At 43.6% G+C, this 19152-nt stretch overlaps 1 protein-coding gene across 4 annotated transcripts; it reads right to left on the bottom strand.

Moving 5' to 3' along the window:
• Positions 1 to 11969: 11969 nt before the first annotated feature.
• On the bottom strand, positions 11970 to 18565 carry LOC125508075. 4 transcript variants are annotated; one of them, XR_007283217.1, is made up of 11 exons: positions 16702 to 18565; positions 16261 to 16368; positions 16071 to 16161; positions 15231 to 15349; positions 14898 to 15107; positions 14050 to 14319; positions 13801 to 13930; positions 13569 to 13702; positions 12813 to 13206; positions 12386 to 12466; positions 12179 to 12279 (listed from the first exon to the last, which is right to left on the bottom strand). XR_007283217.1 is itself a non-coding variant. In XM_048672656.1 (10 exons), the coding sequence occupies exons 1-10, from the start codon at positions 18250 to 18252 to the stop codon at positions 12193 to 12195; spliced, it is 2781 nt and encodes a 926-aa protein (XP_048528613.1). In that variant the 5' UTR covers positions 18253 to 18565; the 3' UTR covers positions 11970 to 12192. The 4 variants fall into 4 exon arrangements, 2 of the variants coding, with proteins under 2 accessions (XP_048528613.1, XP_048528614.1); XR_007283218.1 differs by having other exon boundaries at positions 12194 to 12279; positions 12817 to 13206; XM_048672656.1 differs by lacking the exon at positions 12813 to 13206 and having other exon boundaries at positions 11970 to 12279.
• Between the last annotated feature and the right edge of the window lie 587 nt (positions 18566 to 19152).

Here is a 19152-nt window from a genome sequence, read left to right as displayed (position 1 = left end):
TGCAATTGTAGGAACCATTCTGATATTTAGGTTTTTAACAATTTTTCTTGCACATGTAGGTCCTGCTGTCAGAGGTTTTGACCCACTGTTCGACCCTTTTTGCATATGGGGAAATTAGTTTTCCATGAATATCAGCCAAGTCAAGAAACTCGGAAAGATTGTTAGGATAAAGAAATTGGTGACAGAAAACAACAAGATCTTTGTCTGCACAATGAAGAAGACATCAGTTCACTACAGGATGGTACTAACTATTATACCCTGCCTTTTTTATTCCTTTGCCCCATTTCCAATATAGAGAAGATATTTATGCACATCCTTGTTTTTAGGCCTTTCAAAAGCAGTTCACTGATGATTACCTCTCAAACCACATGTATGGTCAGGAGGCGAGGAAGTATTCATACAACACCCACGGTTCAATATTGAAGTGTTCCTGAAGAGGGTGAAGGATGGATGGTCAATCATCCACAGGCACTGGCCTAAAGTTACAAAGACCTTCAACATCAATGAAGGCTCAATATTCGCCTCCTGCTTCGGCAGTTTTCCAGACGAGATACATTTGTCTATGTACCGTCTGTGATACTAATGTCGAAAGGTTATAGATGTTCCATGTGAAACTTGGTCCTGTTGTAATTGTGTAATGGGGTAGCTGAGTGCTGAAGCTATATAATGTTGTACTCTTATGTATTTCAATTATGAAAATGAAATATATTGTGTGCTTAATATGAGATGTCAAATAGATTAATAAATGGATTATGAATAATCGGATAATTAGCCTGCTAATTTTGTTTTTCTATTGCAAACGGTTATTGACAAAACACCGTGTGTGATGCATTCAATAACGCACACAGTTTCTAGGAATAAACCGTGTTAGATTAATGAACAATCACACACGACATCCTCTTGAAAACTGTTTGCGTTAGGCCACCTGGCGCAAACGTTTACCACATAAAAACTGTGTCTGATGGATAGCCCTTAACACACAATTTGTTCTAGGCACCGTGTGTGATGAATTCAATAATGCAAACGATAAAATTGTTAATACCGTGTGCAATGGAAACGCTATCACAAACGATTTAACCGGGAAAATTGTGTGTGATGTACTTGCGAATATAAATGTTTTCCTTGGAGCTACTGTGTGGGATGTATATATGAATGGAAACATTTAGCGTTGGCTGACTGTGTGGGATGTACATACGACTGGAAATGGTTTCGTCTGTATAATTGTATTTTTTGCACTATTGTACGTATTTCTGTATTTGAGTGCTCGTCGGTCGCACACGACCTCATTTTGCCGAGCGTGTGTGCCAGGAGGGCATATCCCCGATGGTTTATGGGTCGTATGGGAAGGACCCCCTATCGCCCACACTCACTTGGCGATGGTTCCAAATGTCGTCGCGGAAAGGGGTTAAAACCGTTTGTTTAGCACCTCGCTGTATTAGTGATACTTTGTTCTAGTATCGAGTTGTAATGCTTGAGTTGTAAGTAAATAAAAGTGTGATGATCATAATTATTAGAGCATTGTCCCATGTGAGGAAAGGATGATGGAAGCTATGAATCCCTCACAAGTTGGGATAGACTCTAGACTTAAAAAAAGAGGCCAAAGAGCCCAAAATACAAAAAAGAGGCCAAAGAGCCCAAATAAAAACAAAAAAGGAGAGAAGGGACAATGTTACTATCCTTTTTCCACACTCGTGCTTCAAAGTAGAACCATGTTCTTCATGATAGAGAGTCTCCTATTTTATCACCAGCACCATGTTTTTAATGATAGAGAGTTTCCTATTTTATCATTTTCATATACTAGTGGGAATTTTTCATTATAGAACTTGGCTTGTATATTCCAATGATGGGCTTCCTCAAATTTCCCTAGGTCTTCATGAGCAAGCAAGTTGGATGCACACCCACTTAGTTTTCATTTTGAGATTTCATACACTTATAGCTCTAGTGTATCTGTTGCATGGCAATCCCTACTCACTTGCATCTATATCAATTTATGGGCATCTCCATAACCCATTAATTTGCCTAGTAGATGTAAGACTTTCTCCTTTTTGTCTTCTCCTCACAACCTCCACCATATTCTATTCCACCTATAGTGTTATATCCATGGCTCACGCTCATGTATTGCGTGAAAGTTGAAAAAGCTTGAGAACATTAGAAGTATGAATCAATTGCTTGGCTTGTCATCAGGGTTGTGCATGATGAAATATTTTGTGTGATGAAGATAGAGCATAGCCAGACTATATGATTTTGCAGGGATAACTTTCTTTGGCCATGATATTTTGAGAAGACATGATTGTTTTATTAGTATGCTTGAAGTATTATTGTTTTTATGCCAATATTAAACTTTTGTTTGAATCTTATGGATGTGAACATTCATGCCACAATAAAGAAGATTACATTGATAAATATGTTAGGTAGCATTCCACATCAAAAATTCTGTTTTTATCATTTACCTACTCGAGGACGAGCAGGAATTAAGCTTGGGGATGCTTGATACGTCTCCAACGTATCTATAATTTTTTATTATTCCATGCTATTATATTATCTGTTTTGGATGTTTTATAGGAATTAATATGTTATTTAATATTATTTTTGGGACTAACCTATTAACCTAGAGCCCGGTGCCAGTTTGTGTTTTTCCTTGTTTTTGAGTTTTACAGAAAAGGAATATCAAACGGAGTCCAAACGAGCTGAAAATTTATGGTGATTTTTTATGACCAGAAGAGACCCACAGAGCATCAGAGTTGGGCTAGAAGAGTCCCAAGGCGACCACAAGCCTAGGGGCGCCCCCCTAAGGCGCGCCCCCTGGCTTGTGGGCTCCTCGGTAACCCCCCTGACTTGTTTCCAACGCCAAAAATTCCTTTAAATATAGAAACCTTCGAAAAGAAACCTAGATCGGAAGTTCCGCCGCCATAAGCCTCAATAGCCATGAAAAACCAATCGGGAGCCCGTTCCGGCACCCTGACAGAGGGGGAAACCATCACTGGTGGCCATCTTCATCATCCCGGCGGTCTCCATGATGAGGAGGGAGTAGTTCACCCTCGGGGCTGAGGGTATGTACCAGTAGCTATGTGTTTGATCTCTCTCTCTCGTGTTCTTGATTTGGCACGATCTTGATGCACCGCGAGCTTTGTTACTATAGTTGGATCATATGGTGTTTCTCCCCCTCTACCTGCTTGTGATGAATTGAGTCTTGCTCTTTGAGGTCTTGTTATGTTGGATTGAGTATTGGATTTGAGAACACTTGATCTATGTCTTGTGATGGGATATCTATGGTGACAATGGGATGTTCTATTGATTCACTTGATGTATGTTTTGGCACTCAACTCGTGGATTCCCGAGGTGACATTGGGGTAATCTATGCATAGGGGTCGATGCATGTTTTCATCCTACGTTCTTCGATAGAAACTTTGGAGTGATTCTTTGTTGCATGTTGAGGGATTGTTATGTGATCCAATTATGTTATCATTGTTGAGAGACTTTGCACTAGTGAAAGTATGAACCCTAGGCCTTGTTTTCAAGCATTGCAATACCGTTTTGCTCGCTTTTGTTACTAGTTACTTTGCTGTTTTTATATTTTCAGATTACAAAAACCTATATCTACTATCCATATTACACTTGTATCACCATCTCTTCACTGAACTAGTGCACCTATACAGAAACTCTTTGTTATTTGGTTGCAGGGTTGTTTGAGAGAGGCCATCTTCATCCTATGCCTCCCACGGATTGATAAACCTTAGGTCATCCACTTGAGGGAAATTTGATACTGTCCTCAAAACTCTACGCTTGGAGGCCCAACACGAGTCTACAAGAAGAAAGGTTGCGTAGTAGACATCAACCCATAATTCATCGGATCCCAACAAACACACTGCAAAAGAATATTACATCGGATAGAACTCCAAGAAGATTGAGGAGAACATTGTATTAAAGATCACAAAGAGAGAAGGAGCCATTTGGCTACTAGCATTGGACCCATAGGTCTATGGTGAACTACTCACGCATCATCGGAAGGCAACAATGATGATGTAGAAGCTCTCCGTGACCGATTCCCCCTCCTGTAGGGTACCAAAAAAGGCCTCCAGATGGGATCGCGGACGAACAGAAGTTTGCGATGGGGAAAAAGTGTTTTGGGTAGCTCCCTGGTGGTTTGGGAATATTTGTGAATTTAAAGAGGTGGAATTAGGTCAAGCGGAACTGTGTGGGACCCACGAGCTCAGGGGCGCGCCCTACCCCGTAGGGCGCGTCCTGTGAGCTCATGGCTCTCCTGTAGGTCTTCTGGCCTCCTCCCAAACCTTCTAGGGTCCCTTCTAGTCTAGAAAAAATCGTCGTGAAGTTTCATCGTGTTTGGGCTTTGTTTGGTATTAATTTTTTGAGAAGCCAAAAACAGGTAGTGGCACTGGGCACTGGGGTAATAGGTTAGTCCCAAAAATGATGTAAAATAGCATAAACATGCATATAAATCATCCAATATTGATAATATAATAGCACGAAACAATCAAAAATTATAGATATGTTGGAGATGTATCACTGAGCTATCGAAGGAGCGGTCCTAAGCGGGGAGGCAAAAGGCTGTGGCGCTACAAGGTGCTTTAGACCTTGATGAGGGCTTAAAAGCTCAACAAGTGGCTCAATCTCGGAATGCCGAGGTTGAGGAGATGTTGAAGGGCATGATTTCTAAACGTGATATGCTTAAATCCTGGTGGGAGAATGCTACCTCTTGAGCTTGCGTTGGTTTTTCCCTTGAAGGGGAAAGGGTGATGCAGCAAAGTAGAGTAAGTATTTCCCTCAGCTTTTGAGAACCAAGGTATCAATCCAGTAGGAGACAACACAACAAGCCACCGAATACCTGCACAAACAAACACCAACTTGCACCCAACGTGACAAAGGGGTTGTCAATCCCTTCACGGTTATTTGCAAAGTGAGATCTGATATAGATGGATAAACGGTAAAGTAATATTTTTGGTTTATGGAACGGAAAGTAAAAGATTGCAAAGAAAGTAAATAGGAAACTAAGATTATAGATCGGAAATTTATATGATGGAAAATAGACCTGGGGGCATAGGTTTCACTAGAGGCTTCTCTCAAGATAGAAAATATTACGGTGGGTAAACAAATTACCACCGAACAATCAAGTAGACCGAAACGATTCTACATCTACTACTATTACTCCACACATCGACCGACTCCTGCCTGCATCTAGAGTATTAAGTTCATAAGAACAGAGTAACGCATTAATTAAGTAAGATGACATGACGTAGCGGGATAAACTCAAGCAATATGATGAAAACCCCATCTTGTTATCCTCGATGGTAACAATACGATACGTGTCGGTTCCCCTTCTTTCACTAGGATCGAGCACCGCAAGATTGAACCCAAAGCTAAGCGCTTCTCCCATTGAAAGAAAAACCAATCTAGTTGGCCAAACCAAACGATAGTTCCAAAAGACTTGAAAAGATATCAAATCATGCATATAAGAATTCAGAGGAGATTCAAATAATATTCATAGATAACCTGATCATAAATCCACAATTCATCGAATCTCAGCAAACACACCGCAAAAGAGTATTACATCGAATAGATCTCCAAGAACATCGAGGAGAATATGGTGTTGAGAATCAAAGAGAGAGAAGAAGACATCTAGCTACTAGCTATGGACCCTAGGTCTGTGGTAAACTACTCACACTTCATCGGAGAGGCAAGGGTGTTGATGTAGAAGCCCTCCATGATCGAATCCCCCTCCGGCAGGATGCCGGAAAAGGCCTAGATGGGATCTCACGGGTACAAAAGGTTGCGGCGGTCGAAAAGTGGTTTCGTGGCTCCCCTGGAAGGTTTTGGGATATTTGAGAATATATAGGCGGAAAAAAATAGGTCGGTGGAGTCATGAGGGGGCCACAAGGGTGGGGGCACGCCCTACCCACTGGGCACGCCCTCCAACCTTGTCGCCGCCTCGCGGCTTTCCTGACGTGCACTCCAAGCCCTCTAGATGTCTTCTGGTCCAAGAAAAATCATCACGAAAGCTTCATTCCGTTTGGACTCCGTTTGGTATTCCTTTTCTGCAAAACTCTAAAGCAAGGAAAAAAACAGAAACTGGCACTGGGCTCTAGGTTAATAGGTTAGTCCCAAAAATCATATAAAATAGCCTATTAATGCATATAAAACATCCAAAACAGATAATATAATAGCATGGAACAATCAAAAATTATAGATACGTTGGAGACGTATCAGAGAAAGGACGCCGTTGAGCTGGAACAACTCGTCGTGGAACGACGAGAGGCCATTGCTCTGGCTGACGTTGCGAAGGTGGAAGTTCGTTAGGCGATAGATATTTCTGCCGGTAAGCCATATATAATGCACTATGTCTTTGGTCCTGACACCCTCCCCAAGCTGACATGAAATTGGCGCTTCTCAAGGGAGTTACTGGTTCTGCCATGCAGCGTAAGGGATGCATGCCAGCATTTCAACGATCGCGAAGAGACTTTCGATGAGAAGGTGTTTTGTATGCAGTTCCAGGAGTCATCGAGCTCTCCACTCCTCGACGATCAGATGAAGTAGTTGTTCGAGATTCAACAAGCAGACATCTGCACTAGAGGGTGTATGCAATGTGCTATGGCCGAACTCTCCCTTGTCGACCAGCTTTTTTGGCTTGTGTAGCGCCTTCAAACTACCATGGCTCGAACCGAGCTGTGGAGGCGGTCAACGTGTATGGAGGGCGCTTGGGAGGCATTTTCAGTTGTGCAGACTTGGTGGCTGAGGTTGGATCTAGAGCCGATCTCATGACACTGCCCGGAAGGAAAGAGACGATAGGCTGCCGACTACTATGAGCAGGTCATGCCAGCAGCTCGGATATCCGAAGGGAAATGTAGCAAACAAGTGATTTTAAAATATCAGTAGCACCTATATTTGTATTCCGCAAATATATGCCGAGATATACCCAATGTTCGTAATTGTGAAATGAAATTTACTTATTCCATTTATAACTTTTATGCTTTCATTTTGACTCAGCTGCGACTCTTAAAAGATGTAGTTGGCAAGTCGACAGCTTCTGCCCCTTCATAGAATATACTTAGGGTGTTTCATTCCTGATTTTAACTTTCAACCGAAGTCTCGGCGCCCGTGGGCAATTGTGCTGGGAGAAACAAGGCAATCAGACCATAAGGCTAAAACATCACTTAGTCGCAGGAGCATTTTAGTGGCGCAATTTAATAGCCCATGGTATATGTTGAGTCACCGAAATGTCTGCGGTGGAACCACCCACAGTTGGCTTTCTTGAGAAGAAAAGGCCCTTCATTTTACACGGACAACTGCTATTGGTCGTATATAGTTTAACACTTTCGCCGGTTCGCTAACCAGTTTATGCTTGTTGTGACAGTCAGCTTTCGGCTTTCTCCAACTGAGATACTTAACCGGTTAAACCAGAAGTAACAATCGCGGTGGTTCTTCCTTTACCTCCTAGCCGAACAAAGCAGGAACGTAAGAGGTAAGCACAGGAGCCGGGCAAACCAGCTATTCACCAAAGACACAACTCGAAACTGATGCATATAATGTGAAATACGAGGACACAAGGCCAACAACTTTTCTGGGTACATCGGAAGCTGCAAGGTGTTGGCATGATTCTACAGCCCCCATAAGGTTTGGTGATGCCTTAAGGGCATGAATCCTTTGTATCGCTTAGAATCATGCTTTAATAGAAGGACAGAAAGGGGATTGACATCGGGCCCTCTCTTTATTAAAAAACGGATGGAACCAGTTTGAATTACAACATGAGGATGCGTATGATAGATGACAAATGGAACGCGACTAATCATTTAAGGGAGGGTGTGATGTCCTTCAATATCCTGCTGGTGCTCGTCCTTCGTGCTGTCAAACACCAGTTCCTCATCGAATCCGAGGAAAGTCATCTCCGCTTGTAGAGGGACCCGTCAGCTCTTAAGTTCATTTGATATGAACATTGCTTTTTAAAGAGCGAATTTATAGCAGAGGTTTATCAATATAGGCTTTACATGTTGTATTTAATCAACCCCGACTGAATACCCTATGTTGTAATGGCCAGGTTCGAGTTGGTCGTCGGGGGTATGTATGCACTTATCAGTTTACCTGAACTGTACTTCTATATGATCAGCTACACCACCGCCCATTGGATTGTTAACGCAAAGTTATGTACTAGGGGAATGACAACCTCGGCCATGAGAATGGGGCGGTGGAGCTCGTATCCCTATTTAGGGTTACCGGTTGCATGACCCGACGGTAAGTTCATACTTCTTGAACGTTTCATGTGACTCTGGCCGCTTGACACTGCTTGAGCCGTGGATGCTTCCTCGACCGGATGTACCTCGGCTACAAAGGCCGTCATCTGCACCTCGGTTCTAAGGGAGCGTTCCGTGTTTCCATTAACTTTAATGACATTGTTTGGCCCCGACATCTTAAGGTTTAAATAATCATAGTGGGGGACAGCATGGAATCGGGCGAAGGAAGTCCGTCCGAGGAGCGCATTGTAGCCACTTTGAATGGGTACAATGTCGAAGATTAACTCTTCGCTTCAGAAGCTATCTAGTGTGTCGAAGACCACGTCTAAGGTGACAATGCCCGAGCATTGTGTCTCAACTCCTGGTATGATACCTTTAAAGGTGGTGGTACTGGGCTTGATTCTGGCCGGATCCATGTGCATCTTCTTGATAGTATCGGCGTATAACAAGTTGAGATTGCTACCCCTGTCCATGAGGACTCAGGTTAGATGGAAGTTGTCCATGATGGAGTCTAGTACCAAAGCCGTGGTGCTGCCGTGGCGGGGGCTCGTCGGGTGGTCACTTCGGTCGAAGGTGATCGGGATTTTTGACCACGGGCTATAAGTTCGCGATGCTGGCTCTACGGCGTAAACATTTCGAAGCACGTGTTTTCTCTCCTTCCTTGTGACGTGAGTAGCATAAATCATATTCATGCCCTTGACCTCGAAAGGGAACCTTTTCTGGCCTCCATTACTTGGCCTGGGCTGGTTACCATCCTCATTACGCGGCTGGTCCATGCCCTCATTGTCGGCCTCTATGTTGCCGGCTTGCTTAATCACCCAGCAATTCTGGTTCGAGTGCATAGCGGGTTTGTCTAGGGTGCCATGAGTGACACATGGTTTATCCAATACTATATCCAACATCGACGGGTCGTCCTGATTGCCTTGAAAGGGGTTCCATTTTTTACCGCCGTGTTGGTTGCTAAATCCGGCATTTACTGCCCCTCCTCGGTGTCGTTGCCCTGTCCTCTACTGCGGCGCTTATTACTTTTATGGCGTCGGGGTTTAGCATTCCCGTCACACACCTTGGAGGTACCCGAGTTGCCGTTTTGGTTACTACGGCGGGAGAGCCATCTATCCTCACCTGCACAAAAGCGAGTCATCAGATGTGTGAGGGCGGCCATTGTGCGGGTTTTTTCCTGCCCAAGCTCTCTAGCGAGCCACTCAGCACGGATGTTGTGCTTGAAAGCTGCAATGGCCTCGGCATCCGGGTAGTCCGCAAATTGGTTCTTCTTTGTCAAGAACCGGTTGCAGAATTTCTGGCCGACTCCCGTGGTTCCTGTACAATATGGCCGAGGTTGTCGGCATCCGGAGGTCGGACATAGGTTCCTTGGAAGTTTGCTCAAAAAACATCATCCATGTCCTCCCAATTGCTGACCGAGTTCTCAGGTAGGCTATTAAGCCAGTGTCGAGCCGACCCTTTGAGCTTCAAGGGTAAATACTTGATGGCGTGGAGGTTGTCGCCTCGAGTCATGTGGATGTGCATGAGGAAGTCCTCTATCCATACCGCGGGATCCATTGTTCCATCGTACTGTTCGATATTGATGGGTTTAAACCCCTCAGGAAACCGGTGTTGCATCATCTCATCGGTAAAACACATGGGGTGAGCTGCTCCTCATACCTGCGTTGTGACATGCCGGGCATCGGGTGTCATCAACGTTCGATCATATGCATTTTGACGCGTACTGCCATGCTTGTTTGACCAAGCCTGGCTCTTGCCTGCTACGCAGGTGGGCGCTCCCTTGATCCGTAAATGGATCGGGATGGGGCGGCCAGCACTGATTTCCTCCATAGGTCGTATGAATTCCGGCGTGGAATTGCACCCTTGTCCTAGTGGCAAGGTACGGGGGATTGGGATACCCTCCTGTTGGCATGTCGCAGCCTCGAGGAGGTCGGTCTTGGCCCAATCGTTCTTTGATAGGGGGGTGCCGGTGACCTCCTCATCAAACTAGGGAAGTAGACTCTTCCGCGTATAGTACTGCTTATTTCCTACTTCCTCCGTTCCTAAATACTTGTTTTTCTAGACATTTCAAATGACTACTACATACGGATGTATGTAGACATATTTTAGAGTGTAGATTCACTCATTTTGCTCCGTATGTAGTCACTTGTTGAAATGCCTAGAAAGACAAGTATTTAGGAACGGAGGGAGTACAAATCTTTCCTCGAGCTCTTGCTCGGCGTCGAGGACCTCGGTCCACTTATCAGTTATCTTGTCCTGTTCAGCTCGAAGCTTCTGAGATTTTAGCTTCATGCTCTTGAGGGTGCTACGTAGCCGCCGGCGGCTGTAACCGAGGATCGTCAAGTGGCTCTTCGGGGATATCAAATTCGTCGGGTCCGAGGCTTAAATCTTCCTCGGACTCTGGATATTAGTCATTGTCCCCAGGGTCATCATCATTCCGTTGGGATGCTCTACCTAAGTGCCATTTGTAAGCAGTAGCAGTTCTATTGGAATGTCTCTGAACCAGTGAGGAAATGCCCATTTGTTCACTGGGAAGTAATTGTAAGCAGTAGCAGTTCTATTGTAAGCAGTAGCAGTTTTATTGGGATGTCTCTAAACCAATGAGCATTTTCTCGCTAGTTTAGAGACACACACTTAGGAATTAGACACATAGACACCCATTTATTCATCGTAGTCTGAGCCACCCAGCAGAAGTCAACTTGTGCATCTCATTTTCTTTTCTTTCTCCATCTGTTGTATAGATCTAGTACTATCAGTTACATCGTTGCCTCTTCTTGCTGAGGTGGAACGAACGTGACTATCGCTAGTTGTAACAAAATCAGTAAGGTTTCGTTCTTGGATCTGATACCTGCACTACAGCTGCTCCCTCCGAGAATTTTTCTGCTTCTGTCCGATTCTAAGTGGTGGTGCAGGACAGAAGGTGATGGATCCTTCCCGGATTTAGGTGCGGCTGTGCGTGTGATTAATTAATATCGGTAGAATTACTGTACTGTCTGATGACCCTATGTGTATTAGTATTTGTGGGCTCACGTGTTGTAAATTACAGGGTATGGCATTAAGCTGGGATAGTTAGGAGGATTAAGCTGGGATGGTTAGGAGGAGAGTTTTATCGATGTAAAAAAGGAAAAGGAAAAAAGAAAAAAGGGGATTATGGTATCCCCAACCCCCTCTCTCGAAACTATCTCCTACAACAAGACTATAATAGCATCAATTTTACTCCCTCCGTTTCTAAATACTTGTCTTTCTAGACATTTCAAATGACTACTACATACGGATGTATGTAGACATATTTTAGAGTGTAGATTCACTTATTTGCTCCGTATGTAGTCATTTGTTGAAATGCCTAGAAAGACAAGTATTTAGGAACGGAGGGAGTAGTACCTAGTCCCAATACTCATATCTATGAAAAGGGTCGACATTTTCAACAACAAAACTGAAACAATTTTTCTTCTTCTCAAACACGCATCCAAATGAGCGTCATCTTGTATCAAGATGACGCCAGATACAAACAAAGGCCGATGGGCCATAAACAGACAACGGAAGCCTAGAGCCTACCTTAACAAAGAAAACTCAGAGAAAGGAAATAAAAACAGCCTACAGTGGATTCCTGATGGTGATGCATCAAAATCACTTCTCTCAGCTAGCCATTATCAACATTATGGCTTAAGAGAAAACGGCGTGGTGCCATTAAATGTGACATTAGAAGTCAAGACATGCATCACTCATCAGTTCCAACTTCCAAAGACAAATACCATAAAGCCCTTCTTTCGAGTTAAGAACGTACAGAACAATTTATTTATACCATCTCTGAAGAATTTATCTGTATTTAATGTCAGAGTGACCAAGCCAAACAGCATCAAAATAGTGGCAATGAAACAAAAAAAAAAACTGGGTCCAGAGTTGGTTCTGATCGTCAGACAGAGGTTTGCATTCTGCAAAGCTATACAACAGTCTACTTGATGACCTCGAAAAATAGAACTTCAGGCTGGAGCTTGCAGTCCTTGAAACGTTCTAGCAAATGCTCCCAACTATCTTCTCTCTGCATGGAGGAAGTTCACACCAACAAATCAGCAAGTTAAGAATAAAATGGCTACAAGAAAGAATACAGGGCCTTGATCAACACCCAGGAGTCACGAGTAACTTACCTTGACAGTCTCGAAGCCATATATGACCCACTTGTCCTCGTCTCGAGCAAAGCAGACGTAGCGGTCATCAGCATAGCAGATCTGCAAGAGTTTGGATTGCAAGGTAGCATAAGATGGATGCTAAATTGCACTGCATTTGCAAAGAGTGACTATGCTTCCATATGTAAGCAGGCAAATTAAGTAACCAGAGCATTAAACCAACCTTGCAATAGGCATGTACTAATACTCAAAGCAACAGAAGAGTAAACAGAGAGAGAGAGAGAGAGAGAGAGAGAGAAGTGTGCAGATAAAAGGTTACTCCAGCAGATGTTCTGCAACCACTCCATGTGATTTGATGAGGCCATTTCCTATTCGCTATAAAGGGAAGGAAAATAATGCAAAATATACTTGTGAGAGCAGCAGACTTTAAAAGGTCTAACCAGTTTACCTACATATGATACTTCTTCAACCGTTCAATCAATGGAACGTTTATAAAAAGAACTCAGCGACATAAGGATCACACAAGCTATTGATTCTTGCTGAAATTCTTCTGTCGAGTCTTCTAAATATCTTGATATAAGTGAAGTAGGCAGGAAAAAATATGCCACAGATAGGACCATTCAAAAACTTGCAAATATCTCTCCAACTCCAAGTACGAACCAACTCAGATATGATGTATCATAGTTTAAACCTTCTATCCACTTCTTTAGAAATAGCAGCAAAATGCCTTGTCAATATAACCTAGGCAATTTGAACCAGGTGACAACGCCATTTAACCATGATCCGTTTTGTTCCACAAAAATAAGAACCTTGCTTCAGTCTTAGAACAATACCAACTTGGCCTCCAGTAACAGTCAAGGAACAGTAAATAATTAGCAACACAACTTATAAAAGGTCATGAAAACGTCAATCAATACAAATAGCTCATTGCTTTTTCTCATTTCAGGATTACCTTAACATGAGAATTACTCCCTCCTTTCCTAAATATCTGTCTTTTTAGAGATTTCAAATGGACTATAACATATGGATGTATATAGACTTATTTTAGAGTGTAGATTCACTCATTTTGCTCCGTATGTAGTCACTTGTTGAAATCTCTAGAAAGACAAATATTTAGGAACGGAGGGAGTAAATGACAAAAGTATTTGTTCAGCTCCATTAACAATTCAATTTAGGAAAATAGAATAGTTTGCTGTGCACGTACCATGGAGGTGACAGCATACATAGCTGCAGAATGAGCACTTCTGCAAAAGAACTCAGTGTCAAGGGGAGACGTGATGCCAGCCAGAACTTCAGATAGTGCGTCCTGGCTTTCACTGCCACCCAGCCAGTTCAAAACTGCCAACATGATGAATATTTGTTGGTGTAAACTACTGCAAGCTATGATGTATGAATAAAATAAAAGCCAACTTATAATTTGAGACAAGTAGCATTACCTATTGTAAAGAAGTGTGGTGTGTTTGAAAGAAAGAGATCAATATTCTGCAGACTTCCACAATGGTCGCATTTGTTGTCCTCGCGAAACTGTTCATCCAATAGAACCGGAAGCTCTGCAAAGGACTTGATCTGTACAAGGACAATTAAAACCTCTTGTCAATATTTCCTACTTTCTAGAATACTCTTGCGTCAATATCCACCTATACAATGTTTGCTAGGAAGGAAGAAAACTATTGCATATAGCATACCTTTGCTGTTTGAGGTGAACCGACATCAAGTTTATGGAAAAGTGTGGTATACAGGTATTCACCGGAAGACTTCCCACACCTACAGCTGATTTGAGCATCGAATTTGATCCCAAAAAGATAATGTGTTGGGCATATGCAATCTCCGCACGTGACTGAGTTCACTACATGTCTCTTGGTCCCCTTGTTTTCTCTAAAACGTGAACAAGTTTCTGACATATGCAATTCAATGAGAATTGTGGCCACAATCTCAGAAGCAAACGTTTTCCCAACCTGCAGAATTGATTCACCAGGAATTCAGGATTACTAATTGCGTGCATGATCATATAGGACAGACGCAGAATGCAGTTGTTTTTAGGACAATACTTTACACACAACGTAAAAGAAACACAACAGCGATGCAAAACACAACAGAGCTTATAATAACAACATACTCCCTCAGTAAAGAAATATAAGAGCGTTATCTAAACGCATTATATTTCTTTACGAAACGCTCTTATATTTCTTTAGAGAGTACCTAAATTCGCTCATTCTAGTGCATATACTTGGTATCAATATTCAGCATGCATAAATTACAGTAAATAACAAGAAAAAAGAAGTTAATTCTGGTATGAACTAGGACTGTTTCCCTATGTGGCGTGTAAGATACCACATCTATGTTTTGTTCAAAACAGTTGCAGACCTCCAAAATGACCACAAAGTAAGAAATGGACACATGCAAATAAAATAAATTGAAGGTAGCATCAGCACCGAACTGGTTTACATACTCTGCTTTCACGTTGTAATCTAACTTCAATTAATTTTTGTTTAAACGGTCTTGCAAATATAAGCAATGGTGATTAAGGTCTAACCTTTTCATAAAAAGTGCTGTAATCAACAACTCTGCAGAGAAGAGTCTTCATGCAAGTCAGTACAACATCGGTTAAGTGGTGGTCGTTTTTCTCCCAAGAAGAGAAGATTTCATAAAATTGCTGTGCAATGCAGGGATTTTCAACTGACGGGATCCATACAAGTGGACCCATCAGAAGTTTATCTCTGAAATGCCTCAGATTGCACAATGACTGCACACATACAAAGGAAATTATAGGCTGGTTTTTCAGATTGCCCAATGACAGGAAGACATACATAGGAAATTATAGGCTGGTTGTTAAAAGATCATATAACCAGATGCGAGTGTCTCTTACCTGTATGATTACACTCAAGATAGACAATTCTTTATCAGCATTGTTCTTGTTGGAAACAGTAAGACTTTGTTGACAACTGGAGGTGCTTGCCATTTCCTTGACAGATTGGCCAGAAGTTCCTGTATTATGAAATTGTAAGAAGTATTAGTGACATAACAGAGCATATTTTATATTGTAGAACTGAGAGCATGCAACAACATACTCCCTCCGTTCCTAAATATAAGTCTTTCTAGAGATTCCAATATGGACTACATACGGAGCAAAATGAGTGAATCTACACTCTAAACTACGTCTATATACATCCGTATGTGGTCCATATTGAAATCTCTAGAAAGACTTATATTTAGGAACAGAGGGAGTATTTGCTAATTCAAAAAAGTATTTTCCAAGAGGTTAGACTGAATGGAAGTTTTCCTTTGGAACTGAGTGCAAAGTGGCCTATAGGAAAAGAGGACATCCTAAGGATTCAAATCCTACATACCAGATAAGTTCTAATAGAATATTACACTGTAAAAAAACCTCTAATATAGTGCTCCATCCGTCCCAAAATAACTGTCTCAACCTTAGTACAACTTTGTATTAAAGTAAGTACAAAGTTAAGACACTTATTTTGGAACGGAGGGAGCAGTACTCAAAATTCCTAAGGATGGAAATACTAATAAACTACATAGAAATTCCTCTGAATCAAGGAGGCATAAAACAAGCAGACTAGGGTAATGCCAGGTTTAGATTGCTGAGATATAACTTAATTATTTGCTATGACAGCAGAAGAACAAAAAGCTCCTGGAAAAGTCAATGTGACATGAGTTAACACAAATTCATTGGGCAGCAGGAATTTACCACATATAATATCAATATTGGCATCAGCAAATCCAATATGCCTAGTACCAGGATGATTTAGATAAAAAGGAATCCGTTTCTTCAATTCTATCTGCAAAGATGGTTATCAGTTAGCACACAATATGGGCAGTTGAGCCAACAAATGGGCATATATAACTATAAAAACTAATCACTGCAGATGTTGACAGACCCATTGGTATGATCTTGCAAGCGGAAGAATGATTTCACGATAGTCCACAACAGTAACTTCAAGAAACTTTAGCCACAATTTCTCTATTCCAGAACAGCACTCCTGAAACTGCAATCAACAAGCAAGCCAATCATTAGTCTGATAAACATCAGCCTCATTAGCCCATACTGCTCCACAAAGAATACCTACGGTTAAAAGGGTAAATCCTAGGCTAATGACACGATAACTCCAAGAATCCAAACGCTCCATTAATTGATATTTGTAATAATTTGGAAATGAAGGGACAGAGTTTCTTTTTAAAGCACTTCTTTTTGCATAAAAATATTTAATATCACTAAAGAAAAATGTTTTATTTAAAACATTTTTTCTTTTTAGAAAAGAAATGGAAATTATTTCTAAATCTAATGATTAGAATATCAGCAGAACAGTGAACTGCTAAACCTCAGTGCTAAGTGTATCTTTAGGCAACATCCTCAGCTTCTCCCTGATGCTCCCAAGGATCTCAGATCCTTCTCTGCATTTCCTTTGTCGCATTTCAGCAAAGGGCTCTGCCTGTATTCTAACAGATGGTGAAAGCAGCAAGGATTCAAACATATCCTGCACCCTTGGTAAAAGGAAGGTGTCAGACTGGCGGCTTAGAGTTATCCCAACCAACGAGTGATCACCCTGTGATGTATTTTCCCAATATTCTGGATCTATAAGTGACTGCAGCTTCCCCCAGAGCTCATCTCGGTGCTTGCTACACGTGTGTTGCCAGAGAGAACTAGTGTCCAAAAACTTCTTGCCATCACAACGGGAATTGAGGCAAATCCAGAAACTCCATGACTCCTGATTCTTGAGAAAGCGCGTTGCATCAGATATGGTCTTTGCTGCCGACTTGTCGATTCCATCATAGTGCGCATGCAGCGTGTGAACCGTCACTGATACGACGTGTTGGCCCTGCGGTGCATTCTTCATAGAGGACCAGTATAGTGCAGCCACAACTATGATCTGCTTGAGCAAGACACGGAGCTGCTTCTTGACATAAGATACTCTGGCATCAGAATCTGCCCCAAGAGCAGCCATGGGAGGTATGTCATCCCAATTTGGGTCATTCGGCGTCTCCATGCGAAGTGCCCGGTGGCACTCTCGCTCCGCAGCATCAAAGTTATCCAGGACGAACAAGAGCTTGGCGTGGAACAAGGCAACCATGAGCGAGCGGTCGAAGTTTTGTGCCGCTTGAGACACGGTGGTGAGCGCGCGGCGCAGAAGCTGCTTCTTGTCCATTGCCGGATCGAAGGCACGGACTGGTGCCAAGTCGATGTACGCGCGGAGTAGCTGGGCGCGCGGCGAGTAGGGGTAGGTCTCGGCGAGAAGCTTTGCACGCTCTTGCGCTTCATCGGCGGCAGGCCCGCCGAGATTGCTGGCGTCCAGCAACTTGGCGGCCTCCAATGGCAGAATCCTGTGGTTGATTTTTTCCGCGAAGCGCTCCATGGCGATGCTGGCGCTCTTCACGGCGTCGCGCTTTCTCCCCTTCATGCTCGAGTCCCCGCTCATGTCGTACACCACGCTGTACAGCGCCGGGTCGGCTTGGTCGTTGTTCGCGACCGTGTCGAGCATGCGGAGAAACTCCTTCTGCGCGTCCTCGAAGCGACGGCAGTGGACGAGCGCCACGGCGTGGTCGGCGTTGGTGACGACGCAGTTGGGGGCGAGACGCGCAGCGGCGGAGAAGGCGTCGAGGGCGGCGTGGCGGTGGTACTTCTCCAGCGCGGACGCGTTCTCGTCGCCGTCTTCGTCGTCGCCGTGGGCGCCCGTGTCGTTCCGCGCCACGAGGGCGGCGTGGCGGTGGATCAATCCGGCGAGGTTGAGAGCGACCGCGGAGCCCGGGTGCACGGCGGCTAGCACTACGGCGCGGGCCAGCGCAGCCTCGTGCTCGCCGTCGGAGTAGAGGCTTAGAATCTCCCGGGCCTCGTTGCGAATGGAGGCGGCCTCCGCGGCCTCGTGGTTTGCCATCGCCAGGGCGCTCGGAGAAGTTGCCCGGCTGGCCGCGGAAACGCGGGGAGACGCGCGCGAGGTGTTCGCGGAATTGCCGCAGAGCGGGAGCGGGAGGGGGAGCGTGGCGGAGGGCTTGAGGCCTAGGGTTTGGGTGGAGGAGGCAATTTGCGGGCGGAAACGGGAGGGATGGTGGAATGTGGGATCGAGGAGGCGGTGGTTTTGGGTTTGGTGAGGCGTAGAGGGGAGGACCGGTGGAGGAGGAGGTATTTATATTCAGCCTGGGGAGGAAGACGGTGGTGGAAAGGGTGGTGGACTTGACTTGGAAGACCAGACCGCCAAGAGTGCGCAACTTGTGGGGGAACGAAGCCGTAGTACGAAGCGGAAATTTGTCTGGTTCCGTGATGTAACGGTAGATCGCGAACCGTCCGCTGCGATTTCAAGATTGGTGCTAGCGATTGCTGTATAAGCTGAAAACATTTTATATTTTGCTATATATGTGAAATACTACTGACTGTTCTGACTTATACATTATCCTCTTTTCTTACGATAGTACGTGGGTCCCCTGCTTTCTTGTCAATATGAGGATGAAAAATACTGTATCTACTCCCCGCTGTTCCTATCCATTCCCCCGCGTCCTCTATTCTTTCTCTTTTCTTCTCCGTTGCTCAACTTCTTCTTCTATTTCAAGGTTTTCTTTCCTTCTTCTTTTGCTAGATTTCGGCCAGTTGCTTCCACTTCGTTCATTCTAAATGAACTATTTGATCATCGTTCATGCATGTACAATTCGTTCAACAGATTGAAAGTAGAAACGCTGAAAGTATTTCACCGCCGTTACAGATCCGTCATATCAAACAAGAACAAGTTAAGGCTAAAGCACGCAGGTATGGATCAGCTATGCATCATCGTTTTATTCTTAAT

The sequence above is a fragment of the Triticum urartu genome, chromosome 5 (assembly GCF_003073215.2).
Source record: "Triticum urartu cultivar G1812 chromosome 5, Tu2.1, whole genome shotgun sequence".
In the NCBI taxonomy this organism is placed as follows: Eukaryota; Viridiplantae; Streptophyta; class Magnoliopsida; order Poales; family Poaceae; genus Triticum; species Triticum urartu.
Note: the sequence above shows the minus strand (reverse complement) of the source record. Positions and strands in the feature narration are given on the sequence as shown.

Bases quoted from the DNA above. Each gene is read 5' to 3' on its own strand.
- LOC125508075 (XM_048672656.1), bottom strand. From the start codon at position 18,252: ATGGCAAACCACGAGGCCGCGGAGGCCGCCTCCATTCGCAACGAGGCC. The intron at 15,108-15,230 runs GTAAGAGACACT...GTATGTGTGCAG, and splicing joins TCTTGAGTGTAATCATACAG to TCATTGTGCAATCTGAGGCA. The intron at 13,703-13,800 runs GTAATGCTACTT...TCATGTTGGCAG, and splicing joins ACCACACTTCTTTACAATAG to TTTTGAACTGGCTGGGTGGC.